This window comes from Heteronotia binoei, chromosome 5, assembly GCF_032191835.1.
Source record: "Heteronotia binoei isolate CCM8104 ecotype False Entrance Well chromosome 5, APGP_CSIRO_Hbin_v1, whole genome shotgun sequence".
Lineage (NCBI taxonomy): Eukaryota > Metazoa > Chordata > Lepidosauria > Squamata > Gekkonidae > Heteronotia > Heteronotia binoei.
Window position 1 is genome coordinate 12,147 of NC_083227.1, and position 24,957 is coordinate 37,103.

General features: G+C 54.8%; 1 protein-coding gene and 1 non-coding gene across 2 annotated transcripts in view; both read left to right on the top strand.

Moving 5' to 3' along the window:
- The window catches only part of LOC132571013 (class II histocompatibility antigen, M beta 1 chain), a gene marked incomplete at its 5' end in the record, with an annotated part of 34,935 nt that extends 10,516 nt beyond the window's left edge, over positions 1–24,419 (top strand). The window contains 6 exons of the mRNA XM_060237644.1: positions 11,203–11,368; positions 13,348–13,632; positions 17,509–17,787; positions 19,852–19,968; positions 22,514–22,549; positions 23,849–24,419. Coding sequence (XP_060093627.1) covers positions 11,203–11,368; positions 13,348–13,632; positions 17,509–17,787; positions 19,852–19,968; positions 22,514–22,549; positions 23,849–23,859 — 894 coding nt within the window. The remainder of the gene's footprint in view (positions 1–11,202; positions 11,369–13,347; positions 13,633–17,508; positions 17,788–19,851; positions 19,969–22,513; positions 22,550–23,848) is intronic.
- TRNAT-UGU (transfer RNA threonine (anticodon UGU)) lies at positions 18,661–18,732 on the top strand. The gene has a single exon. It is a non-coding gene; the product is annotated as a tRNA-Thr (tRNA).
- Positions 24,420–24,957: the final 538 nt, after the last annotated feature.

The following is a 24,957-nucleotide window of genomic DNA, read 5'->3' on the forward strand; positions in this document are numbered from 1 at the left end:
AATAATCTTCCGTCTGCACCTTGTGGCTAAGAGCCACTGATGGACCTCTGCTCCAGATGTTCATCCAGTCCCCTTATGAAGCTGTCACTGCTTGTAGCTGCCACCATTTCCTGTGGCAGTGAATTCCATATATGTGAATGACACTTTGAATGAAGAAGGACCTTCATAAGAACGTAAGAGAAGCCATGTTGGATCAGGCCAATGGCCCATCCAGTCCAACACTCTGTGGCTACAGAGGCCAAAAACATCAGGAGGTCTACCAGTGGGGCCAGGACACTAGAAGCCCTCCCACTTTTGTCCTCCCCCCCCCCCCAAGCACCAAGAATACAGAGCATCACTGCCCCAGACATAAGAACATTATAGAAGCCATGCTGGATCAGGCCAGTGGCCCATCCAGTCCAACACTCTGTGTAACATAAGAACATAAGAGAAGCCATGTTGGATCAGACCAGTGGCCCCTCTAGTCCAACACTCTGTGTCACAAAGTGGCCAAAAGCATCAGGAAGTCCACCAGTGGGGCCAGAACTCAAGAAGCCCTCCCACTCTTGCCCCTCCCCCCAGCACCAAGAATACAGAGCATCACTGCCCCAGACATAAGAACATAAGAAAAGCCAAGTTGGATCAGGCCAATGGCCCATCCAGTCCAATTCTCTGTGTCACATAGTGGCCAAAAAACCCAGGTGCCATCAGAAGGTCCACCAGTGGGGCCAGGACACTAGAAGCCACTCTTGCCCCTCCCAAGTACCAAGAATACAGAGCATCACTTGCCCCAGACAGAGAGTTGCATCAATACGCTGGGGTTAATAGCCACTGATGGACCTCTCCTCCAGATGTTTATTCGAAACCTACCACTCATCAAATGCATTGAGTGCACAGTGGTTTTTGTAAGGTGAGAAAGAGAGAAAAGGACTCCTTTCTCTACCTTCTCTGTCCCATGCATACATTACTTAGGACCAACTCCCAGCCAGTTTCTGATGCTCTCTTCAGCTTGGAAAACTGCAGCCCCCGTGGGTGGTGGAGCATGTGTACTTCGTGGGCAGGCCCTTCATGTCCCAGGTGGGCGAGTTATGGGCTGAATGTGGACGTCGTGGATGCGGCCAGGCCTAGCTGGGCACAGCCTTCCACCACTCCGAGGACCTGGCCGAAGGGCATTTCTGACTCTGGCGCTTCTGGGTTTCATTTCCGCTCAAATCCACAAACCACAACACAGACCCTGATTTTGACTTCCAGTCGGGGTGGAAAGAAACCTCTGCTAAGTTGGCTAAGAAAGAGAAGACCGCAGGTTTATACCCCGCCTTTCTCTCTGAATCAGAGTCTCAGAGCGGCTCACAATCTCCTTTACCTTCTCCCCCACCCTGCAACAGACACCCTGTGAGGTAGATGGAGCTGAGAGAGCTCTGACAGAAGCTACCCTTCCAAGTACAACTCATCTTCTTCCTTCTCTTCCTCCTCCTCCTTCTAGTCCTCCTTCTAGAGCCAGTTTGGTGTAGTGGTTAAGTGTGCGGACTCTTATCTGGGAGAACCAGGTTTGATTCCCCACTCCTCCACTTGCACCTGCTGGAATGGCCTTGGGTCAGCCATAGTTCTGGCAGAGGTTGTCCTTGAAAGGGCAGCTGCTGTGAGAGCCCTCTCAGCCCCACCCACCTCACAGGGTGTCTGTTGTGGGGGAGGAAGGTAAAGGAGATTGTGAGCCGCTCTGAGACTCTTCGGAGTGCAGGGCGGGATATAAATCCAATATCTTCATCTACCTCACAGGGTGTCTGTTGTGGGGGAGGAAGGGAAAGGAGATTGTGAGCCGCTCTGAGACTCTCTGGAGTGGAGGGTGGGATAGAAATCCAATATCTTCATCTACTTCACAGGCTGTCTGTTGTGGGGGAGGGAAAGGGAAAGGAGATTGTGAGCCACTCTGAGACTCTTTGGAGTGGAGGGTAGGATATAAATCCAATATCTTCATCTACCTCACAGGGTGTCTGTTGTGGGGGAGGAAGGGAAAGGAGATCGTGAGCCGCTCTGAGACTCTTTGGAGTGGAGGGCGGGATATAAATCCAATATCTTCTTCATCTTCTTCTTCTTCTTCCTCCTCCTCTTCTTCTTCCTTCTCTTCCTCCTCCTCCTTCTACTTCCTCCTCTTCTTCTTCTTCCTCCTCCTCTCTTCCTCCCCTCCCCACTTGGGAGACCAATGGATATTTCTTAATCTGGCCTGTGGATGGGTGAAAGGGGGTGCTGGCCGAGATGGAGTCAGTCAGGCTCTTCTGGGTGCCTTAGGAAAGTCCTTTGACAGAAGATCTGCCTGTCATGCGCCATGGCTACCTGAACGAGCCTCCAGTGGCCCAGGGGTGGCCAAACTGTGGCTCAGGAGTCACATGTGGCTCTTTCACACATATTGCGAGGCTCTTGAACCCCCCCGCACCCTGTCAGCTGACTTAGTAGCATAGAATCCTAGAGCTGGAAGGGCCTTCCAGGGTCATCTAGTGCAACCCCCTGCACAATGCAGGAAACTCACAAACACCTTCCCCGAAGTTCACAGGATCTTCATTGCTCTATAAATGCTAGGAGAAAGCATTTTTCTTTAAATTGTTCCTCCAAGCCAAGCCACCCAACAGCTTGGAGAATGCACTTAAATTTAAAGTTGCTTTCTTTCTAGCTTCTCCTCCCATTTTCCTTCCATCCATCTTTCAGCTCTCAAACATCTGACATTCATGTCTTGTGGCTCTCCAACATCTGATAACATCCAACATTTATTCTGTGCAACTCTTATGTTGAGCAAGTTTGGTGACCACTGCTCCAGGCTCAGGAGCAGTCTACCCTGGACTGCCAAGATGGGCAGAGGCCGTGGGTGGCCTGTGTTCGATCCCAGAGGAAGCTGGATTCGGGTAGCCGGCTCCAGGTTGACTCAGCCTTCCATCCTTCCAAGGTCGGTCAAAGGAACCCCCAGCTTGCTGGGGGGGAAGTGTAAAAAGACTGGGGAAGGCAACATCATGAAAGTAACGTCACCCCAGAGTCGGAAACGACTGGTGCTTGCACAGGGGACCTTTCCTTTCCTTTCCTATACTCTGAATCAGAGACTCACAGCTGCTTACAAACTCCTTTATCTTCTCCCCCCACAACAGACACCCTGTGAGGTAGGTGGGGCTGAGAGAGCTCTGACAGAAACTGCCCTTTCAAGGACAACTCCTACTAGAGCTATGGCTATGGCTGACCCAAGGCCATTCCAGCAGGTGCAAGTGGAGGAGGGGGGAATCAAACCCGGTTCTCCCAGATCAGAGAGCTCTGGCTGACCCAAGGCCATTCCAGCAGGTGCAAGTGGAGGAGGGGGGAATCAAACCCGGTTCTCCCAGATCAGAGAGCTCTGGCTGACCCAAGGCCATTCCAGCAGGTGAAAGTGGAGGAGGGGGGAATCAAACCCGGTTCTCCCAGATAAGAGAGCTCTGGCTGACCCAAGGCCATTCCAGCAGGTGCAAGTGGAGGAGTGGGGAATCAAACCCGGTTCTCCCAGATAAGAGAGCTCTGGCTGACCCAAGGCCATTCCAGCAGGTGCAAGTGGAGGAGGGGGGAATCAAACCCGGTTCTCCCAGATCAGAGAGCTCTGGCTGACCCAAGGCCATTCCAGCAGCTGCAAGTGGAGGAGTGGTTAAGTGCGTGGTCTCTTATCTGGGAGAACCGGGTTTGATTCCCCACTCCTCCACTTGCAGCTGAGAGTTCAGACTGCAGTGCTGCTGCTTTACCACTCTGTGCGGGGTATACATCTGCAATTCTTCTTCTTCTTCTTCTTCTTCTTCTTCTTCTTCTTCTTCTTCTTCTTCTTCTTCTTCTTCTTCTTCTTCTTCTTCTTCTTCTTCTTCTTCTTCTTCTTCTTCTTCTTCTTCTTCTTCTTCTTCTTCTTCTTCTTCTTCTTCTTCTTCTTCTTCTTCTTCTTCCCGGATGGGGTGGGGGGAGCTGGGAGACAGGAGGCCTGATCCAGCAGCGGGGAGCCTTGAGAGGGGGGTGAGTTTCCTTTCCTCCCCTCCCCTCCCTCGCCATGGCAGCCTTCGCCAGTCCCTCCGCGAACGCGCTTTCCTCCACCAGCGCCTTGCCAGTCCCGCTTCTGCCGGAGACTGATGACGCGGCGACGGGCGCCCTCCCCATTGGCTCCCGCCGGAAGGCGAGGGGGGGCTTTCCGAGCTGGCCCCTTGCCCCCTTCTCCCCGGGGGGGTGAGCGGCAGACGCCCAGGGAGCCGCTGGAGACGTAGCAGCAGCGCCCAGACCCCGCGGAGAGGAGAGACCCCCTGGAGCCTGCACTGCAGGACCAGCCAGAGAGGCGCTGAGCCAGCCGGGGCCGCCGCAGATGAGGCCCTCCCCGCTGCCCGCCTGGGCCCCGGCCTTTCTGGTGCTGCTGAGTCTGCTTCCAGCAGGTAAGGCGGGCACAGGCAAGGAGGGGGGTAGCCAAGCTGAGCCGCCCTTCCAGAGAAGCTCAGGCGTCACGGGGACAGAGTGCTCCTGAGCGTGTGCAGAGTGCCTTTCCTGCGCCGCAGCCCTGTGCGTCCAGAAGGGGCCGAGCCATCCTCGCAGCCGGATCAGGCCAGTGGCCCATCCAGTCCAACACTCTGTGTCACACAGTGGCCAAAAAAAAAGAAGGTTCACACGTGGGGCTAGAAGCCCTTCCACTTTGCACCCCCCCCCCCCAGATAAGGCTTCTCTGCCCTCCTCTCCTTTGAGCCAAAGCCTTTGCCAGGATTGTTGGAATTATTTTGCTTGTCCATCAAAGTTGGGGGCACTGAACTCCCCCCCCCCCAAGCAAGAATTGCATTCCTGTATCAGCAGGTCAGGCTGTCTAGGTGGGCTCTGAGAAGCCCACAAGCGGGGCAGGCAAATCATAGCCCACCCCCTGAAAGACTGCTCTTGAACATGGAGGCTCCATTGGCAGTCTTCCTAGTTGGTGAGTGCAGCTAGTTGCCAGGGATAAGAAAGCATAAGAGAAGCCCTGCTGGATCAGACCAAGGCCTGGCCCCAAGAGTGGATTTCTGGATGCTTCCGGGATGCCCACGACTCTCCCCTCCCCACCGCCAGAAATGCTGTTCTGCACCCATCGCCTTTTCTGAGCCAACACCCCCCCCCCCCCGATTCTCACTCTCTTTGACAACCACTGGGGCTAGAAACTTTTTTTTTCCTTTTGAAGTAAGGCTGAGATTTTCTAGGAGCCCCGTGGTGCAGAGTGGTAAAGCTGCAGTACTGCAGTCCTAAGCTCTGCTCACGACCTGAGTTCGATCCCCGGCAAAAGCTGGGTTCAGGTAGCCGGCTAGAGGTTGACTCAGCCTTCCATCCTTCCGAGGTTGGTAAAATGAGGACCCAGCTTGCTGGGGGGGGAAGCATAGATGACTGGGGAAGGCAATGGCAAACCACCCCGTCAAAAGTCTGCCAGGAAAATGTTGTAAAAGCAACGTCACCCCAGAGTAGGAAACGACTGGTGCTTGCACGGGGGACCTTTCCTTTCCTGAGATTCTCTGGGATGGCTCAGTGAAGGAAGGGGACTGCAGCTGCTGGAATGGCCTTGGGTCAGCCAGAGCTCTCTTATCTGGGAGAACCGGGTTTGATTCCCCACTCCTCCACTTGCAGCTGCTGGAATGGCCTTGGGTCAGCCAGAGCTCTCTTATCTTGGAGAACCAGGTTTGATTCCCCACTCTTCCTCTTGCAGCTGCTGGAATGGCCTTGGGTCAGCCATAGCTCTCTTATCTGGGAGAACCGGGTTTGATTCCCCACTGCTCCGCTTGCAGCTGCTGGAATGGCCTTGGGTCAGCCAAAGCTCTCTTATCTGGGAGAACCGGGTTTGATTCCCCACTCCTCCACTTGCAGCTACTGGAATGGCCTTGGGTCAGCCAGAGCTCTCTTATCTTGGAGAACCAGGTTTGATTCCCCACTCTTCCTCTTGCAGCTGCTGGAATGGCCTTGGGTCAGCCATAGCTCTCTTATCTGGGAGAACCGGGTTTGATTCCCCACTGCTCCGCTTGCAGCTGCTGGAATGGCCTTGGGTCAGCCAAAGCTCTCTTATCTGGGAGAACCGGGTTTGATTCCCCCCTCCTCCACTTGGATAACAAGCCCGATAACTTCTCCTGTCCCTTCCTTCCACAGTCAGCTCCAAGGTCCATAGAGGTCATCCAGTTTGCTTCTCCCCCCACCCCTGGAGAGATCCCGAACATCTGCCTGATCTTGACAGAAGGCCACGCTTCTGGACTTCCAGCTGCTCCTCCGCCACCTACACGGGATCGTGGCCCAGCGTCTGGGGGACTGGGGCAGAAATATGCCAAGTCGCCCCCCACTGGCCAAGACAACTGTGCCTTCCAATTGGAATCCTAGAACTGGAAGGGACCTCCAGGGTCATCGAGTCCAACCCCCTACACAGTACAGGAAATTCAGAAATACCACTTGTGGATCCTTAAATGCTCCCCTGACTCTGGAGAGGGGGGGGATCAAAACCCCGTTTCCTTCTATTCTGGATGTTCCTGCAAGTGTTGAACAGCTGTTTTTCTTTCCCAAAGAGCCCAAAGAAACCTGTTACGCCTTTCTGAAACAATAAAAGCATTTCTGCTTCCCATCTGGCAATCTCCACAGCATGAGTGTGTGAGGGGGGGGGCAGTGGCTGGGTGCAGGGTTGGGGGCGGGAGAATCAGCCTGCATACAAACACAGCAGTTGTGGCCCTTGGAAAAAAACTTTAAGGGGGTGGCTGATCTTTATGCACATCAGAGTTGGAAGGGAAGTCCGTCGATCATTCACAACTACCTCCCCCACAACCCCCACTTGCACGTGCGCCTTCAAATATCCCTGAAGGGGACCCGAGCTGGTGTGGTGGTTAAGTGTGTGAACTCTTATCTGGGAGAACTGGGTTTGATTCCCCACTCCTCCACTTGCACCTGCTGGAATGGCCTTGGGTCAGCCATAGCTCTCTTATCTGGGAGAACCGGGTTTGATTCCCCACTCCTCCACTTGCAGCTGCGGGAATGGCCTCGGGTCAGCCAGAGCTCTCTTATCTGGGAGAACCGGGTTTGATTCCCCCCTCCTCCCCTTGCAGCTGCAGGAATGGCCTTGGGTCAGCCAGAGCTCTCTTATCTGGGAGAACCGGGTTTGATTCCCCACTCCTCCCCTTGCAGCTGCTGGAATGGCCTTGGGTCAGCCATAGCTCTCTTATCTGGGAGAACCGGGTTTGATTCCCCACTGCTCCGCTTGCAACTGCTGGAATGGCCTTGGGTCAGCCAGAGCTCTCTTATCTGGGAGAACCGGGTTTGATTCCCCACTCCTCCACTTGCACCTGAGAGAATGGCCTTGGGTCAGCCAGAGCTCTCTTATCTTGGAGAACCGGGTTTGATTCCCCACTCCTCCACTTGCAACTGCTGGAATGGCCTTGAGTCAGCCAGAGCTCTCTTATCTTGGAGAACCGGGTTTGATTCCCCACTCCTCCACTTGCAGCTGCTGGAATGGGCTTGGGTCAGCCAGAGCTCTCTTATCTAGGAGAACCGGGTTTGATTCCCCACTCCTTCACTTGCAGCTGCTGGAATGGCCTTGGGTCAGCCAGAGCTCTCTTATCTGCGAGGACCGGGTTTTTATTCCCCCCTCCTCCACTTGGATAACAAGCCCGATAACTTCTCCTGTCCCTTCCTTCCACAGTCGGCTCCAAGGTCCATAGAGGTCATCCAGTTTGCTTCTCCCCCCACCCCTGGAGAGATCCCGAACATCTGCCTGACCTCAGCAGAAGGCCACGCTTCTGGACTTCCAACTGCTCCTCCACCTTCGTGGCCCAGCGTCTGAGGGACTGGGGCAGAAATATGCCAAGTCCCCCCCCACTGGCCAAGACAACCGTGCCTTCCAATTGGAATCCTAGAACTGGAAGGGACCTCCAGGGTCATCGAGTCCAACCCCCTGCACAGTACAGGAAATTCAGAAATACCACTTGTGGATCCTTAAATGCTTGCCTGTCTCTGGAGGGGGGGGAGATCAAAACCCCGTTTCCTTCTATTCTGGATGTTCCCGCGAGTGTTGAACAGTTGTTTTTCTTTCCCAAAGAGCCCAAAGAAACCTGTTACGCCTTTCTGAAACAATAAAAGCATTTCTGCTTCCCATCTGGCAATCTCCACAGCATGAGTGTGTGAGGGGGGGCAGTGGCTGGGTGCAGGGTTGGGGGCGGGAGAATCAACCTGCATTCAAACACAGCACTTGTGGCCCTTGGAAAAAAACTTTAAGGGGGTGGCTAATCTTTATGCACATCGGAGTTGGAAGGGACGTCCGTTGATCATTCACAACTACCTCCCCCCAACTCCCGCTCGCACGCGCGCCTTCAAATATGCCTGAAGGGGATCCTCGCTAGTGTAGTAGTTAAGTGCATGAACTCTTATCTGGGAGAACTGGGTTTGATTCACCCCTCCTCCACTTGCAGCCGCTGGAATGGCCTTGGGTCAGCCATAGGTCTCTTGTCTGGGAGAACCAGGTCTGATTCCCCCCGCCGCCACATGCAGCTGTTGGAATGGCCTTGGGTCAGCCATAGCTCTCTTATCTGGGAGAACCGGGTTTGATTCCCCTCTCCTCCACTTGCAGCTGCTGGAATGGCCTTGGGTCAGCCAGAGCTCTCATATCTGGGAGAACCGGATTGGATTCCCCACTCTTCCACTTGCACCTGCTGGAATGGCCTTGGGTCAGCCAGAGCTCTCTTATCTGGGAGAACCGGGTTGGATTCCCCACTCTTCCACTTGCAGCTGTTGGAATGGCCTTGGGTCAGTCATAGCTCACTTATCTGGGAGAACCGGGTTAGATTCCCCACTCTTCCACTTACAGCTGTTGGAATGGCCGTGGGTCAGTCATAGCTCTCATATCTGGGAGAACGGGTTTGATTCCCCACTCCTTCACTTACACCTGCTGGAATGGCCTTGGGTCAGCCATAGCTCTCTTATCTGGGAGAACCGGGTTGGATTTCCCACTCCTCCACTTGCACCTGCTGGAATGGCCTTGGGTCAGCCATAGGTCTCTTGTCTGGGAGAACCAGGTATGATTCCCCCCTCCTCCACTTGCAGCTGTTGGAATGGCCTTGGGTCAGCCATAGCTCTCTTATCTGGGAGAACCGGGTTTGATTCCCCACTCCTCCGCTTGCAGCTGCTGGAATGGCCTTGGGTCAGCCAGAGCTCTCTTATCTGGGAGAACCGGGTTTGTTTTCCCCATTCCTCCACTTACACCTGCTGGAAAGGCCTTGGGTCAGCCATAGCTTTCTTATCTGGGAGAACCGGGTTGGATTCCCCACTCCTCCACTTGCAGCTGCAGGAGTGGCCTTGGGTCAGCCATAGCTCTCTAACCGGATCTGATTCCCCCCTCCTCCGCTTACACCTGCTGGAATGGCCTTGGGTCACCCGCAGCTCTATTCTCCGGGTTTGATTCCCCCCTCCTCCACTTGCAGCTGCTGGAATGGCCTTGGGTTATCCAGAGCTCTCTTATCTGGGAGAACCGGGTTTGATTCCCCACTCCTCCACTTACAGCTGATTCCCCACTCCACCTTTTGCATCTGCTGGAATGGCCTTGGGTTATCCAGAGCTCTCTTATCTGGGAGAACCGGGTTTGATTCCCCACTCCTCCACTTACAGCTGCTGGAATGGCCTTGGGTCAGTCAGAGCTCTCTTATCTGGGAGAACCGGGTTTGATTCCCCCCTCCTCCACTTGCAGCTGCTGGAATGGCCTTGGGTCAGTCAGAGCTCTCTTATCTGGGAGAACCGGGTTTGATTCCCCCCTCCTCCACTTGCAGCTGTTGGAATGGCCTTGGGACAGCCATAGCTCTCTTATCTGGGAGAACCGGGTTTGATTCCCCACTCCTCCGCTTGCAGCTGCTGGAATGGCCTTGGGTCAGCCAGAGCTCTCATATCTGCGAGAACCGGGTTTGATTCCCCACTCCTCCACTTACACCTGCTGGAAAGGCCTTGGGTCAGCCATAGCTTTCTTATCTGGGAGAACTGGGTTGGATTCCCCACTCCTCCACTTGCACCTGCTGGAATGGCCTTGGGTCAGCCATAGGTCTCTTGTCTGGGAGAACCAGGTCTGATCCCCCCCCTCCTCCACTTGCAGCTGTTGGAATGGCCTTGGGTCAGCCATAGCTCTCTTATCTGGGAGAACCGGGTTTGATTCCCCACTCCTCCACTTACAGCTGCTGGAATGGCCTTGGGTCAGTCAGAGCTCTCTTATCTGGGAGAACCGGGTTTGATTCCCCCCTCCTCCACTTGCACCTGCTGGAATGGCCTTGGGTCAGCCAGAGCTGTCTTATCTGGGAGAACCGGGTTGGATTCCCCACTCCTCCACGTGCACCTGCTGAAATGGCCTTTTGTTAGCCATAGCTCTCTTATCTGGGAGATCCGGGTTTGATTCCTCACTCCTCCACTTGCACCTACTGGCATGGCCTTGGGCCAGCCATAGCTCTTGCAGACGTTGTCCTTGAAAGGACAGCTGCTGTGAGTGCCCTTTCAGCCCCACCCACCTCACAGTGTGTCTGTTGTGGGGGAGAAAGATAAAAGAGATTGTGAGAGCCAGTTTGGTATAGTGGTTAAGTGTGCAAACTCTTATCTAGGAAAACCGGGTTTGATTCCCCACTCCTTCACTTGCAGCTGCTGGAATGGCCTTGGGTCAGGCATACTTCTCTTATCTGGGAGAACCGGGTTTGATTCCCCACTCCTCCCCTTGCACCTACTGGCATGGTCTTGGGTCAGCCAGAGCTCTCTTATCTGGGAGAACCGGGTTTTATTCCCCACTCCTTCACTTGCAGCTGCTGGAATGGCCTTGGGTCAGCCAGAGCTCTCTTATCTGAGAGAACCAGGTTTGATTCCCCACTCCTCCACTTGCACCTGCTGGAATGGCCTTGGGTCAGCCATAGCCCTGGCAGAGGTTGTCCTTGAAAGGGCAGCTGCTGTGAGAGCCCTCTCAGCCCCACCCACCTCACAGGGCGTCTGTTGTGGGGGAGGAAGGGAAAGGATATTCTTCTTCTTCCCTCCCCTCCTCCGCCCTAGCCGGCCTCAGGCTGACCTAGCGTGTCTCTCAGCAGACTGACTTTCCCCCACGAGCGCTGCGCGGGAGCCGCTTCTGCCGGAGACTGATGACGCGGCAGCGAGCGCCCTCCCCATTGGCTCCCGCCGGAAGGCGAACGGGTGGCTTTCCTAGCTGGCCCCTGCCCCCCTTGTCCCCGGGGCCGATGCGGGGGTTGGCGGCAGACGCCGAGGGAGCCGCTCGGCACGCAGCAGCAGCGCCCAGGCCGCGCGGAGAGGAGAGTCCCCTGGAGCCAAAGAGGCGCTGAGCGGGAGCCGCCGCAGATGAGACCCTTCCCGCTTCCCGCTTGGGCCCCGGCCCTCCTGGCGCTGCTAAGTCTCCTGCCAGCAGGTAGGGTGGGCACGGGCAAGGGGGGAGGAGGTAACCAAGCGGAGCCGCCCTTCCAAAGAAGCTCAGGCGTCACGGGGACAGAGTGCTCCTGAGCGTGTGCAGAGTGCTTTCCCTGAGTCGCAGCCGGCAGGCCCTGGGTGTCCAGAAAGGGCCGAGCCTTCATCCTCGCGGACAGCCAGGCTCTGCACTTGCGGGGAGAAGAGGCACGGGCGTGGGGAGACCGCGGTTGCTCACGCCCCTCCCGACCGCCTCCCGGGCCCGCAAGGCTTCCACGGTAGAGGTCTCATGGGGGAGGGGGGGGGAGGTTTGCAAAAGGCTCGTCCTTTAAGCTTAGCTGCTCCTCGCGAAAGTGAAAGCGCCGCTCGCTTCCGCCTTCAGCAGCCGGTTGTAGCTTTGCAAGCGCAGCTTCTGTTGTAGGGTGGGGTGGGGGGGGAGAAGAGAGCCAGTTTGCTGTAGTGGTTAAGTGGCTAGACTCTTCTCCGGCAGAACCGGGTTTGATTCCCCACTCCTCCACTTGCACCTGCTGGAATGGCCTTGGGTCAGCCATAGTTCTCCTATCTGGGAGAACCGGGTTTGATTCCCCACTCCTCCACTTGCAGCTGCTGGCCTTGGGTCAGCCAGAGCTCTCTTATCTGGGAGAACCGCGTTTCATTCCCCACTCCTCCATTTGCATCTGCTGGAATGGCCTTAGGTCAGCCAAAGCTCTCTTATCTGAGGGAACCGGGTTTGATTCCCCACTCCTCCACTTGCAGCTGCTGGAATGGCCTTGGGTCAGCCATAGCTCTCTTATCTGGGAGAACCGGGTTTGATTCCCCACTCCTCCACTTGCACCTGCTGGAATGGCCTTGGGTCAGCCAGAGCTCTCTTATCTGGGAGAACCGGGTTTGATTCCCCACTCCTCCACTTGCACCTGCTGGAATGGCCTTGGGTCAGCCAGAGCTCTCTTATCTGGGAGAACCGGGTTTGATTCCCCACTCCTCCACTTGCAGCTGCTGGAATGGCCTTGGGTCAGCCAAAGCTCTCTTATCTGGGAGAACCGGGTTTGATTCCCCACTCCTCCACTTGCACCTGCTGGAATGGCCTTGGGTCAGCCAAAGCTCTCTTATCTGGGAGAACCGGGTTTGATTCCCCACTCCTCCACTTGCAGCTGCTGGAATGGCCTTGGGTCAGCCAGAGCTCTCTTATCTGGGAGAACCGGGTTTGATTCCCCACTCCTCCACTTGCACCTGCTGGAATGGCCTTGGGTCAGCCAAAGCTCTCTTATCTGGGAGAACCGGGTTTGATTCCCCACTCCTCCACTTGCACCTGCTGGAATGGCCTTGGGTCAGCCAGAGCTCTCTTATCTGGGAGAACCGGGTTTGATTCCCCACTCCTCCACTTGCAGCTGCTGGAATGGCCTTGGGTCAGCCATAGCTCTCTTCTCTGGGAGAACTGGGTTTGATTCCCCACTCCTCCACTTGCAGCTGCTGGAATGGCCGTGGGTCAGCCAGAGCTCTCTTATCTGGGAGAACTGGGTTTGATTCCCCACTCCTCCACTTGCAGCTGCTGGAATGGCCTTGGGTCAGCCATAGCTCTCTTCTCTGGGAGAACCGGGTTTGATTCCCCACTCCTCCACTTGCAGCTGCTGGAATGGCCGTGGGTCAGCCAGAGCTCTCTTATCTGGGAGAAACGGGTTTGATTCCCCACTCCTCCACTTGCACCTGCTGGCCCATCCAGTCCAACACTCTGTGTCACACAGTGGCCAAAAAAAAAAAAAACCAACTGCTATCAGGAGGTTCACAAGTGGGTCTAGAAGCATTTCCACTTTGCCCCCCCCCTCCCCAAGCAGCAGGAATACAGAGTGCTGGGCCAGATTGGCTGCCCCATCCTGCTGTTCTGGGACATCCCTGGATGGCTGCCTTCTGGGTGCAGGGGAGGCGGGGCTACAGCCAGCTCCGCCTCCACCCTTTTAAGCCCCTCCCTTCCCTTCTCGCCCACAGAAGGCTACGTCCTTCACCTGGAGCTGGACTGCCCCCTCTCGGCCGAGGGCCACCTGCTGGGCGCCAACTGGACCCTGGCCTTCAATAAGATGCCCTTCGTCTGCTACGCTGTAGCCTACCAGGAGTTCCTCCCCTGTGGCCTGGGCGTCTTCCCCGGCTGGGACCAGGTCGCCGGGGACCTCTCAGACCAGCTCACCCAGCGCTTCCCCACCTGGGGCCAGACCACCCGAGACCTCTGCCAGCAGCAGCTCGGCTCCCTCTGGAACTCCTCCGGCGGCCGGCGCAGTAAGTGAGAGCGGCCTGATCCCAGGAGGGGAGCGGGAAATGGCTCGAATGCACCCCAGAGATGGCAGAGGGGCAGGAGGGAGGGAGAGGTGGAAAGAAAGCAGCTTAAACATAAGAATCTAAGAGAAACCATGTTGGATCAGGCCAATGGCCTATGCAGTCCAACACTCTGTGTCACAGAAGAACATAAGAGAAGCCCTGTTGGATCAGGCCAATGGCCCATGCAATCCAACACTCTGTGTTACAGAAGAACATAAGAGAAGCCCTGTTGGATCAGGCCAATGGCCCATCCAGTCCAACACTCTGTGGCACATAAGAACATAAGAGAAGCCATGTTGGATCAGGCCAATGGCCCATCCAGTCCAACACTCTGTGTCACATAAGAACATAAGAGAAGCCCTGTTGGATCAGGCCAATGGCCCATCCAGTCCAACACTGTGTCACATAAGAGAACCCATGTTGGATCAGGCCAATGACCCATCCAGTCCAACACTCTGAGTCACTTAAGAACACAAGAGAAGCCCTGTTGGATCAGGCCAATGGCCCATGCAGTCCAACACTCTGCGTCACAGAAGAACATAAGAGAAGCCCTGTTGGATCAGGCCAATGGCCCATCCAGTCCAGCACTCTGTGTCACATAAGAGAACCCATGTTGGATAAGGCCAATGACCCATCCAGTCCAACACTCTGAGTCACTTAAGAACACAAGAGAAGCCATGTTGGATCAGGCCAATGGCCCAACAAGTTCACCGCTCTGTGTCACATAAGAACATAAGAGAAGCCATGCTGGATCGGGCCAATGGCCCCTCCAGTCCAACACTGTGTCACATAAGAGAACCCATGTTGGATAAGGCCAATGACCCATCCAGTCCAACACTCTGAGTCACATAAGAACACAAGAGAAGCCATGTTGGATCAGGCCAATGGTCCCTCCAGTCCAACACTCTGTGTCACATAAGAACATAAGAGAAGCCATGTTGGATCAGGCCAATGGCCCCTCCAGTCCAACACTCTGAGTCACATAAGAACATAAGAGAAGCCATGCTGGATCGGGCCAATGGCCCCTCCAGTCCAACACTCTGTGTCACATAAGAACATAAGAGAAGCCATGTTGGATCAGGCCAATGGCCCCTCCAGTCCAACACTCTGTGTCACATAAGAACATAAGAGAAGCCATGTTGTATCAGGCCAATGGCCCCTCCAGTCCAACACTGTGTCACATAAGAGAAGCCGTGTTGGATCAGGCCAATGACCCATCCAGTCCAACACTCTGAGTCACATAAGAGAACCCATGTTGGATAAGGCCAATGACCCATCCAGTCCAACACTCTGAGTCACTTAAGAACACAAGAGAAGCCATGTTGGATCAGGCCAATGGCCCAACGAGTCCACCGCTCTGTGTCACATAAGAACATAAGAGAAGCCATGCTGGATCGGGCCAATGGCCCCTCCAGTCCAACACTGTGTCACATAAGAGAACCCATGTTGGATAAGGCCAATGACCCATCCAGTCCAACACTCTGAATCACATAAGAACACAAGAGAAGCCATGTTGGATCAGGCCAATGGTCCCTCCAGTCCAACACTCTGTGTCACATAAGAACATAAGAGAAGCCATGCTGGATCGGGCCAATGGCCCCTTCAGTCCAACACTCTGTCTCACATAAGAACATAAGAGAAGCCATGTTGGATCAGGCCAATGGCCCCTCCAGTCCAACACTCTGTGTCACATAAGAACATAAGAGAAGCCATGTTGTATCAGGCCAATGGCCCCTCCAGTCCAACACTGTGTCACATAAGAGAAGCCGTGTTGGATCAGGCCAATGACCCATCCAGTCCAACACTCTGAGTCACATAAGAACACAAGAGAAGCCATGTTGGATTAGGCCAATAGCCCCTCCAGTCCAACACTCTGTGTCACACAGGGGCCAAAAAAAAAGGAGGTTTACAAGTGGGGCTAGAAGCCCTTCCTCTTTGCCTCCCCCCCCCCCCCCAAGCACCAAGAATACAGAGCATCACTTCTCCAGGCAGTTCCAATGATAAGCTGTGGCTAACAGCCACTGAGGTACCTCTGCTCCAGATGTTGATCCAATCCCCTCTGGAATTTGGCTATGCTCGTAGCCACCACCATTTCCTGTGGCCGTGAATTCCACATGTCAATCACACTGGTTTTAAAGGCAGATTCAGACATTCAGAGCCTCTGGGAATCCTGCCTTGTGGGTGGAGTGGCCTTGCGGAGGGCAGCTGCTCTGGTCACAGTGGGTCTGTTAATGCACGCTGAATGCCTGGCCCTCCCTTGTCAGCTGAAGGGCACGGAGGGCAAATGAGGGATTTTTTTTCCCCTTGGAGGGCAAGTGATGGTGTCACCTGCTCCAGCACCCATGAGGACCTTTTTCCCCTTGGGTGGGGAAGCAATGGCCTCATCCCCCTTGAATGGTAAGCAATGGCCTGTTTCTCTGTGGAGGACAAGTAAAGGCCTCTTTCCCTTTGGATGGAAAGCAATGGCCTCTTTCCCCTTGGAAGGCAAGTGATGGCCTCTTCCCTCTTGGAGAACAAGTAGTGGTCTCTTTTCCCTTGGAATGCAAGCCATTACCCTGGCCCCTGTGGAGGACAAGTGAGAGCATCTTTCACTTTGGAAGAAAAGCGATGGCCTCTTTCTCCTTGGAGGGCAAGTAATGGCATCTTCCTCCTTGGAGGGAAGTGGTAGACTCTTCCCCCTTGAAAGGCAAACAATAGCCTTTGTTCCTTTGGTGGGCAAGTGATGCTCTCTTTCCCCTTGGAAGGCAAGTGATGGCCTCTGTCCCTTTGGCGACAAGCGATGGCCTCTTTCTCTTTGGAGGGCAATCAATGGTCTGTTTCCCTTTGGAGGACAAGTGATGGCCTCTTTCTCCTTGAAAGGCAAAAAACAGCCTTTGTCCCTTTGGGGACAAGCAATGGCCTCTTTCTCCTTGGAGGGCAATCAATGGCCTGTTTGCCTTTGGAGGGCAAGTGATGGCCTCTTTCCCCTTGAAAGGGAAGCAACATCCTTTGTCCCTTTGGCAGACAAGTGATGGCCTTTTTCCCCTTGGAGGGCAAGCAATGACCTCTTTCCTCTTGGAGGGTATGTGATGGTCTCTTTTACCTTGGAGGGTAAGCATTGACCTTTTTCCCCTTGGGGGGAAGCAATGGTCTCTTCCCCCTTGAAAGGCAAGTGATGGCCTGTCTCCCCTTGGAGGGCAAGCATTGACCTTTTTCCTCTTGTGGGGAATCAATGGCCTCTTCTCCCTTGAAAGACAAGTGATGTCCTGACTCCCCCTGGAGGGCAAGTGATGGGCTTTCCCTCTGGAGAAGAAGTGATGGCCTCTTCCCCCTTGAAAGGCAAGTGATGGCCTGTCTCCCCTTGGAGGGCAAGTGATGGGCTTTCCCTCTGGAGGAGAAGTGATGGCCTCTTCCCCCTTGAAAGGCAAGTGATGGCCTGTCTCCCCTTGGAGGGCAAATGATGGTCTTTCCCTCTGGAGGAGAAGTGATGGTCTCTTTCCCCATGGAGGGCAAGCATTGACCTTTTTCCCCTTGGGGGGAAGCAGTGGCCTTTTCCCCCTTGAAAGACAAGTGATGTCCTGTCTCCCCTTGGAGGGCAAGTGATGGTCTTTCCCTCTGGAGAAGTGATGGCCACTTTCCCCTTGAAAGACAAGTGATGGCCTGTCTCCCCCTTGGAGGGCAAGTGATGGTCTTTCCCTCTGGAGGACAAGTGATGGCCTCCTCCCCATTGAAAGACAAGTGTTGCCCTGTTTTCCTTTGAAGGACAAGTGAGGGCCTCCATCCCCTTGGAGGCAGGAGGAATCCTCAATGTTTTGGCTGGGGGGGCCAATACTGACTTCCTGCTCTTTCCTTCGGCAGCACCCCCCAACGTCCGCATCTTCCCCATCACCCCCCAGAACACGCCGGCACCCGTCATGCTGGCCTGTGACGTCTGGGACTTCTACCCGGCGGACGTGGCCGTCACGTGGCTGAGGAACGGGGTGTCTGTGAAAGACAACTCCGGCGTCCAGGTGGTCTCGAACGGGGACTGGACCTACCAGACACGGCTGAGCCTGCCCGTTTACCCCCAGAGCGGGGAGACCTACACCTGCCGGGTGGAGCACGCCAGCCTTCGCCAGCCCCTCACCAAGGACTGGGGTGAGTGCTGGGGGTGGGGAAGGATACTGGCCTGGAGGCTGGAGAGGCAGCCAAGAAGCGAGAAGGGAACACGTCCTCTGTTCATGTGCAGAGTGGAATCCCGTCAGCACGGAAGAAACCTCAAGGAAGAATTCTCCCAAGAGCTCCAGGGCTGGCCGTGAATGCAAGGCGGGAGAGAGACAGAGACAATTCCCATGCAGTGCTAAAGCCAGGGGTGGCCGAACTTGCTTAACGAAAGAGCCACGTACAATAAACGTCAGATGTTTGAGAGCCGCAAGACATGATGCTGGAGGGAGGGAGGGAGAGAGAGAGGGAGGAAGGAAGGAAAGAAAGCAGCTTTAAATGCATTCTGCAAGCTGGCTTGATTTGAGGAAGTGATTTAAAGAGAGAACTGCCTTTTCCAAGCCGGCCAATGGGGTGGCGGGGGCCTCGAGAGCCCCACAATATGTGTGAAAGAGCCTGAGGTACAGTTTGGCCACCCCTGGCTAAAACCCTAATGAAGCCTACAAGGCCAGAGTTGTTTGGGGGGGGGGGCGGGGAATAAAAAAATTATCTGCTTGAATGAGGGGCAAGAGTTCCCCCCCCCCCCCCGATTTGGACCATTCCGGGGGTGGGGGGAGTGTCCCCAGACCCTGTGCACCTGAAGGCACACTGGGAGGGAAGGGAAAGGTGGGGCAGCGGGGGGGCAGAGACTCAATCTATGGGGCAGCAGGATCCTCCCAACACATCTTGGGGAGGGACGCTGGCTCAGTGGTCGAGCTTCTGCTTGGTAAGCAGAAGGTCCCAGGTTCAATCCCCGGCATCTCCAACTAAAAAGGGTCCAGGCAAGTAGGCATGAAGAACCTCAGCTTGAGACCCTGGAGAGCCATAAATGGGGCTGTGGCTCAGTGGTAGAGCATCTGCTTTGTAAGCAGAAGGTCCCAGGTTCAATCCCCGGCATCTCCAACTAAAAAGCGTCCAGGCAAGTAGGGGTGAAGAACCTCAGCTTGAGAGCCATGAATGGGGCTGTGGCTCAGTGGTAGAGCATCTGCTTGGTAAGCAGAAGGTCCCAGGTTCAGTCCCCGGCATCTCCAACTAAAAAGGGTCCAGGCAAGTAGGCATGAAAAACCTCAGCTTGAGACCCTGGAGAGCCATGAATGGGGCTGTGGCCCAGTGGTAGAGCCTCTGCTTGGTAAGCAAAAAGTCCCAGGTTCAATCCCCGGCATCTCCAACTCAAAAGCGTCCAGGCAAGTAGGGGTGAAGAACCTCAGCTTGAGAGCCATGAATGGGGCTGTGGCTCAGTGGTAGAGCATCTGCTTGGTAAGCAGAAGGTCCCAGGTTCAATCCCCGGCATCTCCAACTCAAAAGGGTCCAGGCAAGTAGGTGTGAAAAAACCTCAGCTGGAGACCCTGGAGAGCTGCTGCCAGTCTGAGTAGACAACTTCGATAGACCCAGGGGCTGATTCAGTCGAAAGCAGCTTCATATGTTCATCTTGTAACTCTCCCCCCTTCCCTGAGAAAGGTCTCAGCCTTTCAAGATGCACCCCCACACACGCCCCATCCCCACATAGGGGCAGCACTGGGGAGGGGAGGGAGGGGCTGTGTTAGGGAAGGAAGGACTGCCCCCCCCCATCTCTGTCGGCAGGGGAGGGCTTCATTGCCTGGCCAAGCTTTGGGCTGGGAGGGGGGCAGGCGTGTGTGGGGCTGGGAAGCCACACCTTTCAGGCCCCTGGATTGGACGCTCCTCCCTTTCCCACCCCCCAACACTGAGTTGACTTGGAGGCCTGCAGATTCCTTGGGCATTTTTGCTTTCTGGATTGTCTCTTGGAGGGGTGGTTTGGGGAGGGGGAGGCCCCAGAGACCCAAACAAGAAAGGAGGTCAAGAAGGGTGTCTGGAGCTGGCTTTTTTTTTTGGGGGGGGGGGAAGAGAAGCAGTGTCTGGGGGGTGCTTTTCAGGCCTGAGAGGGAAGTTGGCAGCAGCAAGGAATCAATTGCAGAGGAAACTTGCTGGGGGGGGGGGGGGAGCCTCTAAATCTCGGGCCTTTGGTAACACGCTCCACCCCCATGCCCCCTTTCTCCCCCTCAGAGCCTGGCCTCACCCCAGAGCTGAAGGTGAAGGTGGGGGTCGCCGGTGCAGTGCTGGGGGTGGGCGTCCTCTTCCTCATCGCTGGCATCGTCTCCTGGAAGAAGCGGGCCCCCGCAGGTAAGAGGGGGAGAGGGGGGGGCTCGGATGTGTGCGGCACACAGGGAGAGGCCAGAGAGGTGACAAAGACCCCCTCCCCGTTCAGTGAAGGGGGAGGTCAAGCTATGCTTGGGCTGTACCTCTTTAGGAGGGGGCTGTTCTACTTTTAAAAAATCCTCGCAGGTAGAAAAGTAGGGTGTCAAGGAAGAGGCCAAACCCATTTTCTCAAATGGGCTGTATATAGATGAGCCCACATCATCCGTTCCCTTTTTGCCTGCCCGGAAGGTGTGGTGGAAGACACCCCCACCCCCCCCCACCGCGGAATGCATTTTCCCAGGTCCCTCAGACCAGCCATTGCGTTCATCAGGACTATAAACTTGATGTTTTAAACCAGCAGTGGCCAAACTTGCTTAACGTAAAAGCCACATAGAATAAATGTCACATGTCTGAGAGCCGCAAGACATGAACCATCAGAATCCCAAAGGGTGATTAACGTGGAATTCACTGCCACAGGAGGTGGTGGCAGCTAAAAGCACAGCCAGCTTCAGGAGGGGACAGAGTGCTGGATTGGATGGCCATTGGCCTGATCCAACATGGCTTCTCTTATGTTCTTACGGGGGACAGTGTTGGACTGGAGGGGCCATTGGCCTGATCCAGCATGGCTTGTCTTATGTGACACAGAGTGTTGGACTGGAGGGGCCACTGGCCTGATCCAACATGGCTTCTCTTCTGTTATGTGACGCAGAGTGTTGGACTGGAGGGGCCATTGGCCTGATCCAGCATGGCTTGTCTTATGTTCTTATGTGACACAGAGTGTTGGACTGGAGGGGCCACTGGCCTGATCCAACATGGCTTCTCTTCTGTTCTTATGTGACACAGAGTGTTGGACTGGAGGGGCCACTGGCCTGATCCAACAGGGCTTCTCTTATGTTCTTAGGCGACTCAGAGTGTTGGACTGGAGGGGCCATTGGACTGATCCAACATGGCTTCACTTATGTTCTTATGTGACTCAGAGTGTTGGACTGGATGGGCCACTGGCCTGATCCAACATGGCTTCACTTATGTAGGTGTCTGAGAGCTGCAAGACATGAACGTCAGATGCCTGAAAGCCGCAAGGAAGGAATTAGGAGAGGGAGGCAAATAGATGGGGAGGGAGAGGTAGAAAGAAAGCAACTTAAACTTTTAATGCATTCTCCAAGCTGCTGGCTGGCTTCGCTCGAAGTGGTTTATAGAGACAAATGCCTTCTCCAAGCCAGCTGAGGTGGTGGTGGGAGCTTCAAGAGCCACATAATACGTGTGAAAGAGTCATATGCAGCTCCTGAGCCAGAGTTTGGCCGCCCCCGCTTTAAACCAGGGGTGTCAAATTCATTTGGTCTGAGGGCCGGATCGGACATAAATGAGACCTTGCTGGGCCGGGGCATGTCGGGTTGGGCCAGGCTGTGTGCGAACCTATTTAAGATTAGGTAGCAGAGATATAAACATGCTTAAAAGATTAGCACTCATTGGTCTTAAAGGTGCTTTCTTTGTATTTCTCCCACGGGATCCAGGGAACTGGGCAAAGGAATCATAGAATCATAGAGTTGGAAGGGACCTCCAGGGTCATGTAGTCCAACCCCCTGCACAATGCAGGAAACTCAGAAATACCTGCAGTACTGCAGTTGGAGCCCTCTGCTCACGAACTGAGTTTGATCCCAGCAGAAGCTGGTTCAGGTAGCCGACTTGAGGTTGACTCAGCCTTCCATCCTTCCGAGGTCGGTCAAAGGAGTCCCCAGCTTGCTGGGGGGAAAGTGTAGGTGACTGGGGAAGGCAATGGCAAACCACCCTGCCAAAAGTCTGCCATGAAAACGTTGTGAAACCACCGTCACCCCAGAGTGGAAAACGACTGGTGCTTGCACAGGGGACTACCTTTACCTTTTTAAATTCACAGGATCTTCATTGCTGTCAGATGACCTCTAGCCTCTGTTTAAAAACCTCCAAGGAAGGAGAGCCCACCACCGCCTGGTTCTTTCCTTCCTTTCCCAGGGGATGAGGAGGCGAGGAGCCTCAGCCAATAGAAGGAAGAGAGGCTTGGCTCAGTAACCCTGCTGTACAATAGAGAGAGCATGGCAAAGCAGCCTCAGCCAATTGAGAAGATAGAGGTTTTGCTCTGTAGCTCCTGCGCGATTGAGCAAGCCGGGCAAAGCAAGCTGCGATGCGAAAGGAAGCAAGAGAGAGGGAGAAGGAGGCAGATGACAGCCAGTTGCTCGAGGGTCTGATAGGAGCCCTCCGGGGGCCTGATTCGGCCCCCGGGCCGCATGTTTGACACCAGTGAAACATGTGAACGCATAGATATTTGCAGATGGCAGAATTGTACAGTGTGGCTGCAAAGGTACACCGAGGTGCAGGCGGAAGGAAGGCAAGTCACCAGGAGCGGCTGTGGGTGAATTTGGGTGGGCGGTGAAGTCTCTGGCACTCTGCACGTGAGTCAGGGCTCTGTGCTAAATGCTGGGCTCAGCCCCAAAAAGGGGGGGACGTTTCCTCATGCATGCCTAGTACTAATTCCCCCCCCCCTTCTCCTCACACCCAGGTTATATCCCCATTGATGGCGACAGCTACCCGCCAGGTAAGTCTTCTCTGCCCTCCTCTCCTTTGAGCCAAAGCCTGGTCAAGGCGGACTTTTAAAAGGCTCGTTGGAGTGATTTCGCTTGTCAATCAAAGTGGGGGGTGTCGAACCCCTCCCCCCCCAGCAAAGATTGCTTTCCTGGATCAGGGCATCAAATTGTGAGAATCACAGAATCATAGAATTGGAAGGGAACTCCAGGGTCATCTAGTCCAACCCCCTGCACAATGCAGGAAACCCACAAACCCCTCCCCCTAAATTCACAGGATCTTCATTGCTGTCAGAGGGCCATCTAGCCTGTGTTGAAAAACCTTCAAGGGAGGAGAGCCCACCACCTCCCGAGGGAGCCTGTTCCACTGAGGAATTGCTCTGTCAGGACGTTCTTCCTAATGCTGAGCCAGAAACTCTTTTGATTTAATTTCAACCCATTGGTTCTGGTCCCGCCTTCTGGGGCCACAGAAGATTCCACACCATCCTCCATATGACAGCCCTTCAAGTACTTGAAGATGGTGATCTATCACCTCTCAGCCGCCTCCTCTCCAGGCTAAACATCCCCAGCTCCTTCAACCTTTCCTCACAGGATTTGGTCTCCAGACCCCTCACCATCTTTGTCGCCCTCCTCTGGACCTCTTCCTGCTTGTCTATATCCTTCTGGGCTTCCCAGAAGGATATAGACAAGCTGGAACGGATCCAGAGGAGGGCTTCCCAGAAGGGAAGCAGCCAAGTAATAGCCCACCCACAGAAAGACTGCTTTTGAACATGGAGGCTCCGCAGATTGAAAATCAGGAAATATTTATTATCGATTTCCTGGCCCCTCTTCTGAGTCCTGGCAGCCTTATCTACCGCTTTCAGAGCCCCCCTTGCTCAGCGGGAGAGCGTCAGCTTAGCCTGCAGAAGGGCCCCTGGTTCAAATCCTGCCAGCATCTCCAGTTGGAAGGACCAGGCAGGCGATGAGAGAGACCACTGAAGAACCACTGCCAATCCGAGCAGGCAATGTTGATCTGGACGATTCCGTACAAAGCAGATTCACGTTTTTTAACTTCTTACCCAGAAATGTATTTGTAGGCTTCAGCGACCCAAGAGCTGCACCCAAGCTGGGAAAAGGAGGGCAGGGCCTTGTTGGGGTTGGCCCAACCAGCCGATAGTTAGACGGAACCTCCATGTGAAGACGACAGCGGTCCTTGTTGGCTGGCCGGGGAGAGCTGCAGGGGTCACGTCTGGCTTGAGAGCTCCCAGGAGGGAGGGACGGGCTGCTGGTCAGACCACAAGCCCCATAACTTCTACTGTCCCTTTCTTCCACAGTCGGCTCCTAGGTCCATAGGGGTCATCCAGTTTGCTTCTCCCCCCACCCCCGGAGAGACCTCGACAGAAGGCCACGCTTCTGGACTCCCAGCTGCTCCCGAGCTACCTAAGCAGGATCGTGGCACAGGGGTGGCGGCACTGACAGCCAGGGGCAGAAATATGCCAACTGCCCCCCCCTCCACCGGCCAAGCCAACCGTGCCTTCAAACGTGAATCACAGAACTGCAAGGGACCGCCAGGGTCATCTAGTCCAACCCCCTGCACAATGCTGGAAATTCACAAATACCTTCCCCCCCACACCACCCCCCAATGACCCCTCCAGAAGATGGCCCCCCACCTGCGAATCCTTAAATGGTCTCTTCATTTCTTAAATGCGGATCTCTTAAATGCTTATATGCCTTAAATGTCTCTGATTGAAGGGGGGGCGGTCTTAAATGCTTAAATGTCTCTGATTGGAGGGGTCAAAACTCCCATTTCCGCCTATTCCAGATGTGCCTGCTAGTGTCAGAAAAGCTGTTTTTCTTTCCTCTAAAAAAACCTTTCTGAAACAATAAAAACCTTTCTGCCTCCTCTCTTGCCGTCTCCTCGGCCTCAGCACTGACTTGTACGAGTGGGATGGGGGGCAGTGGTTGGTGGGGGAAGGGGGAAGGAGTCTGCAGACAAATGCAGCGGTTGTGGCCTTTGGGGGAAAAACCTGGAAGTAAGTTGGAGATCCTTATGCACATCAGAGCTGGAAGGGACCTCCAGGGTCATCTAGTCCAACCCCCTGCACAATGCAGGAAACTCACAAACACCTCCCCCTAAATTCACAGGTTCCTCATTGCTGTCAGATGGCCATCTAGCCTCTGTTTAAAAACCTCCACGGAAGGAGAGCCCACCACCTCCCGAGGAGGAAGCCTGTTCCACTGAGGAACTGCTCTAACGGTCAGGAAGGTCTTCCTAATGTTGAGCCGGAAACTCTTTTGATTTAATTTCAACCCATTCATTCTGGACCTACCTTGCGGGGCCACAGAAAATAACTCCTCCACTTGCAGCTGCTGGAATGGCCTCGGGTCAGCCATAGCTCTGGCAGAGGTTTTCCCTGAAAGGGCAGCTTGTGTGAGAGCCCTC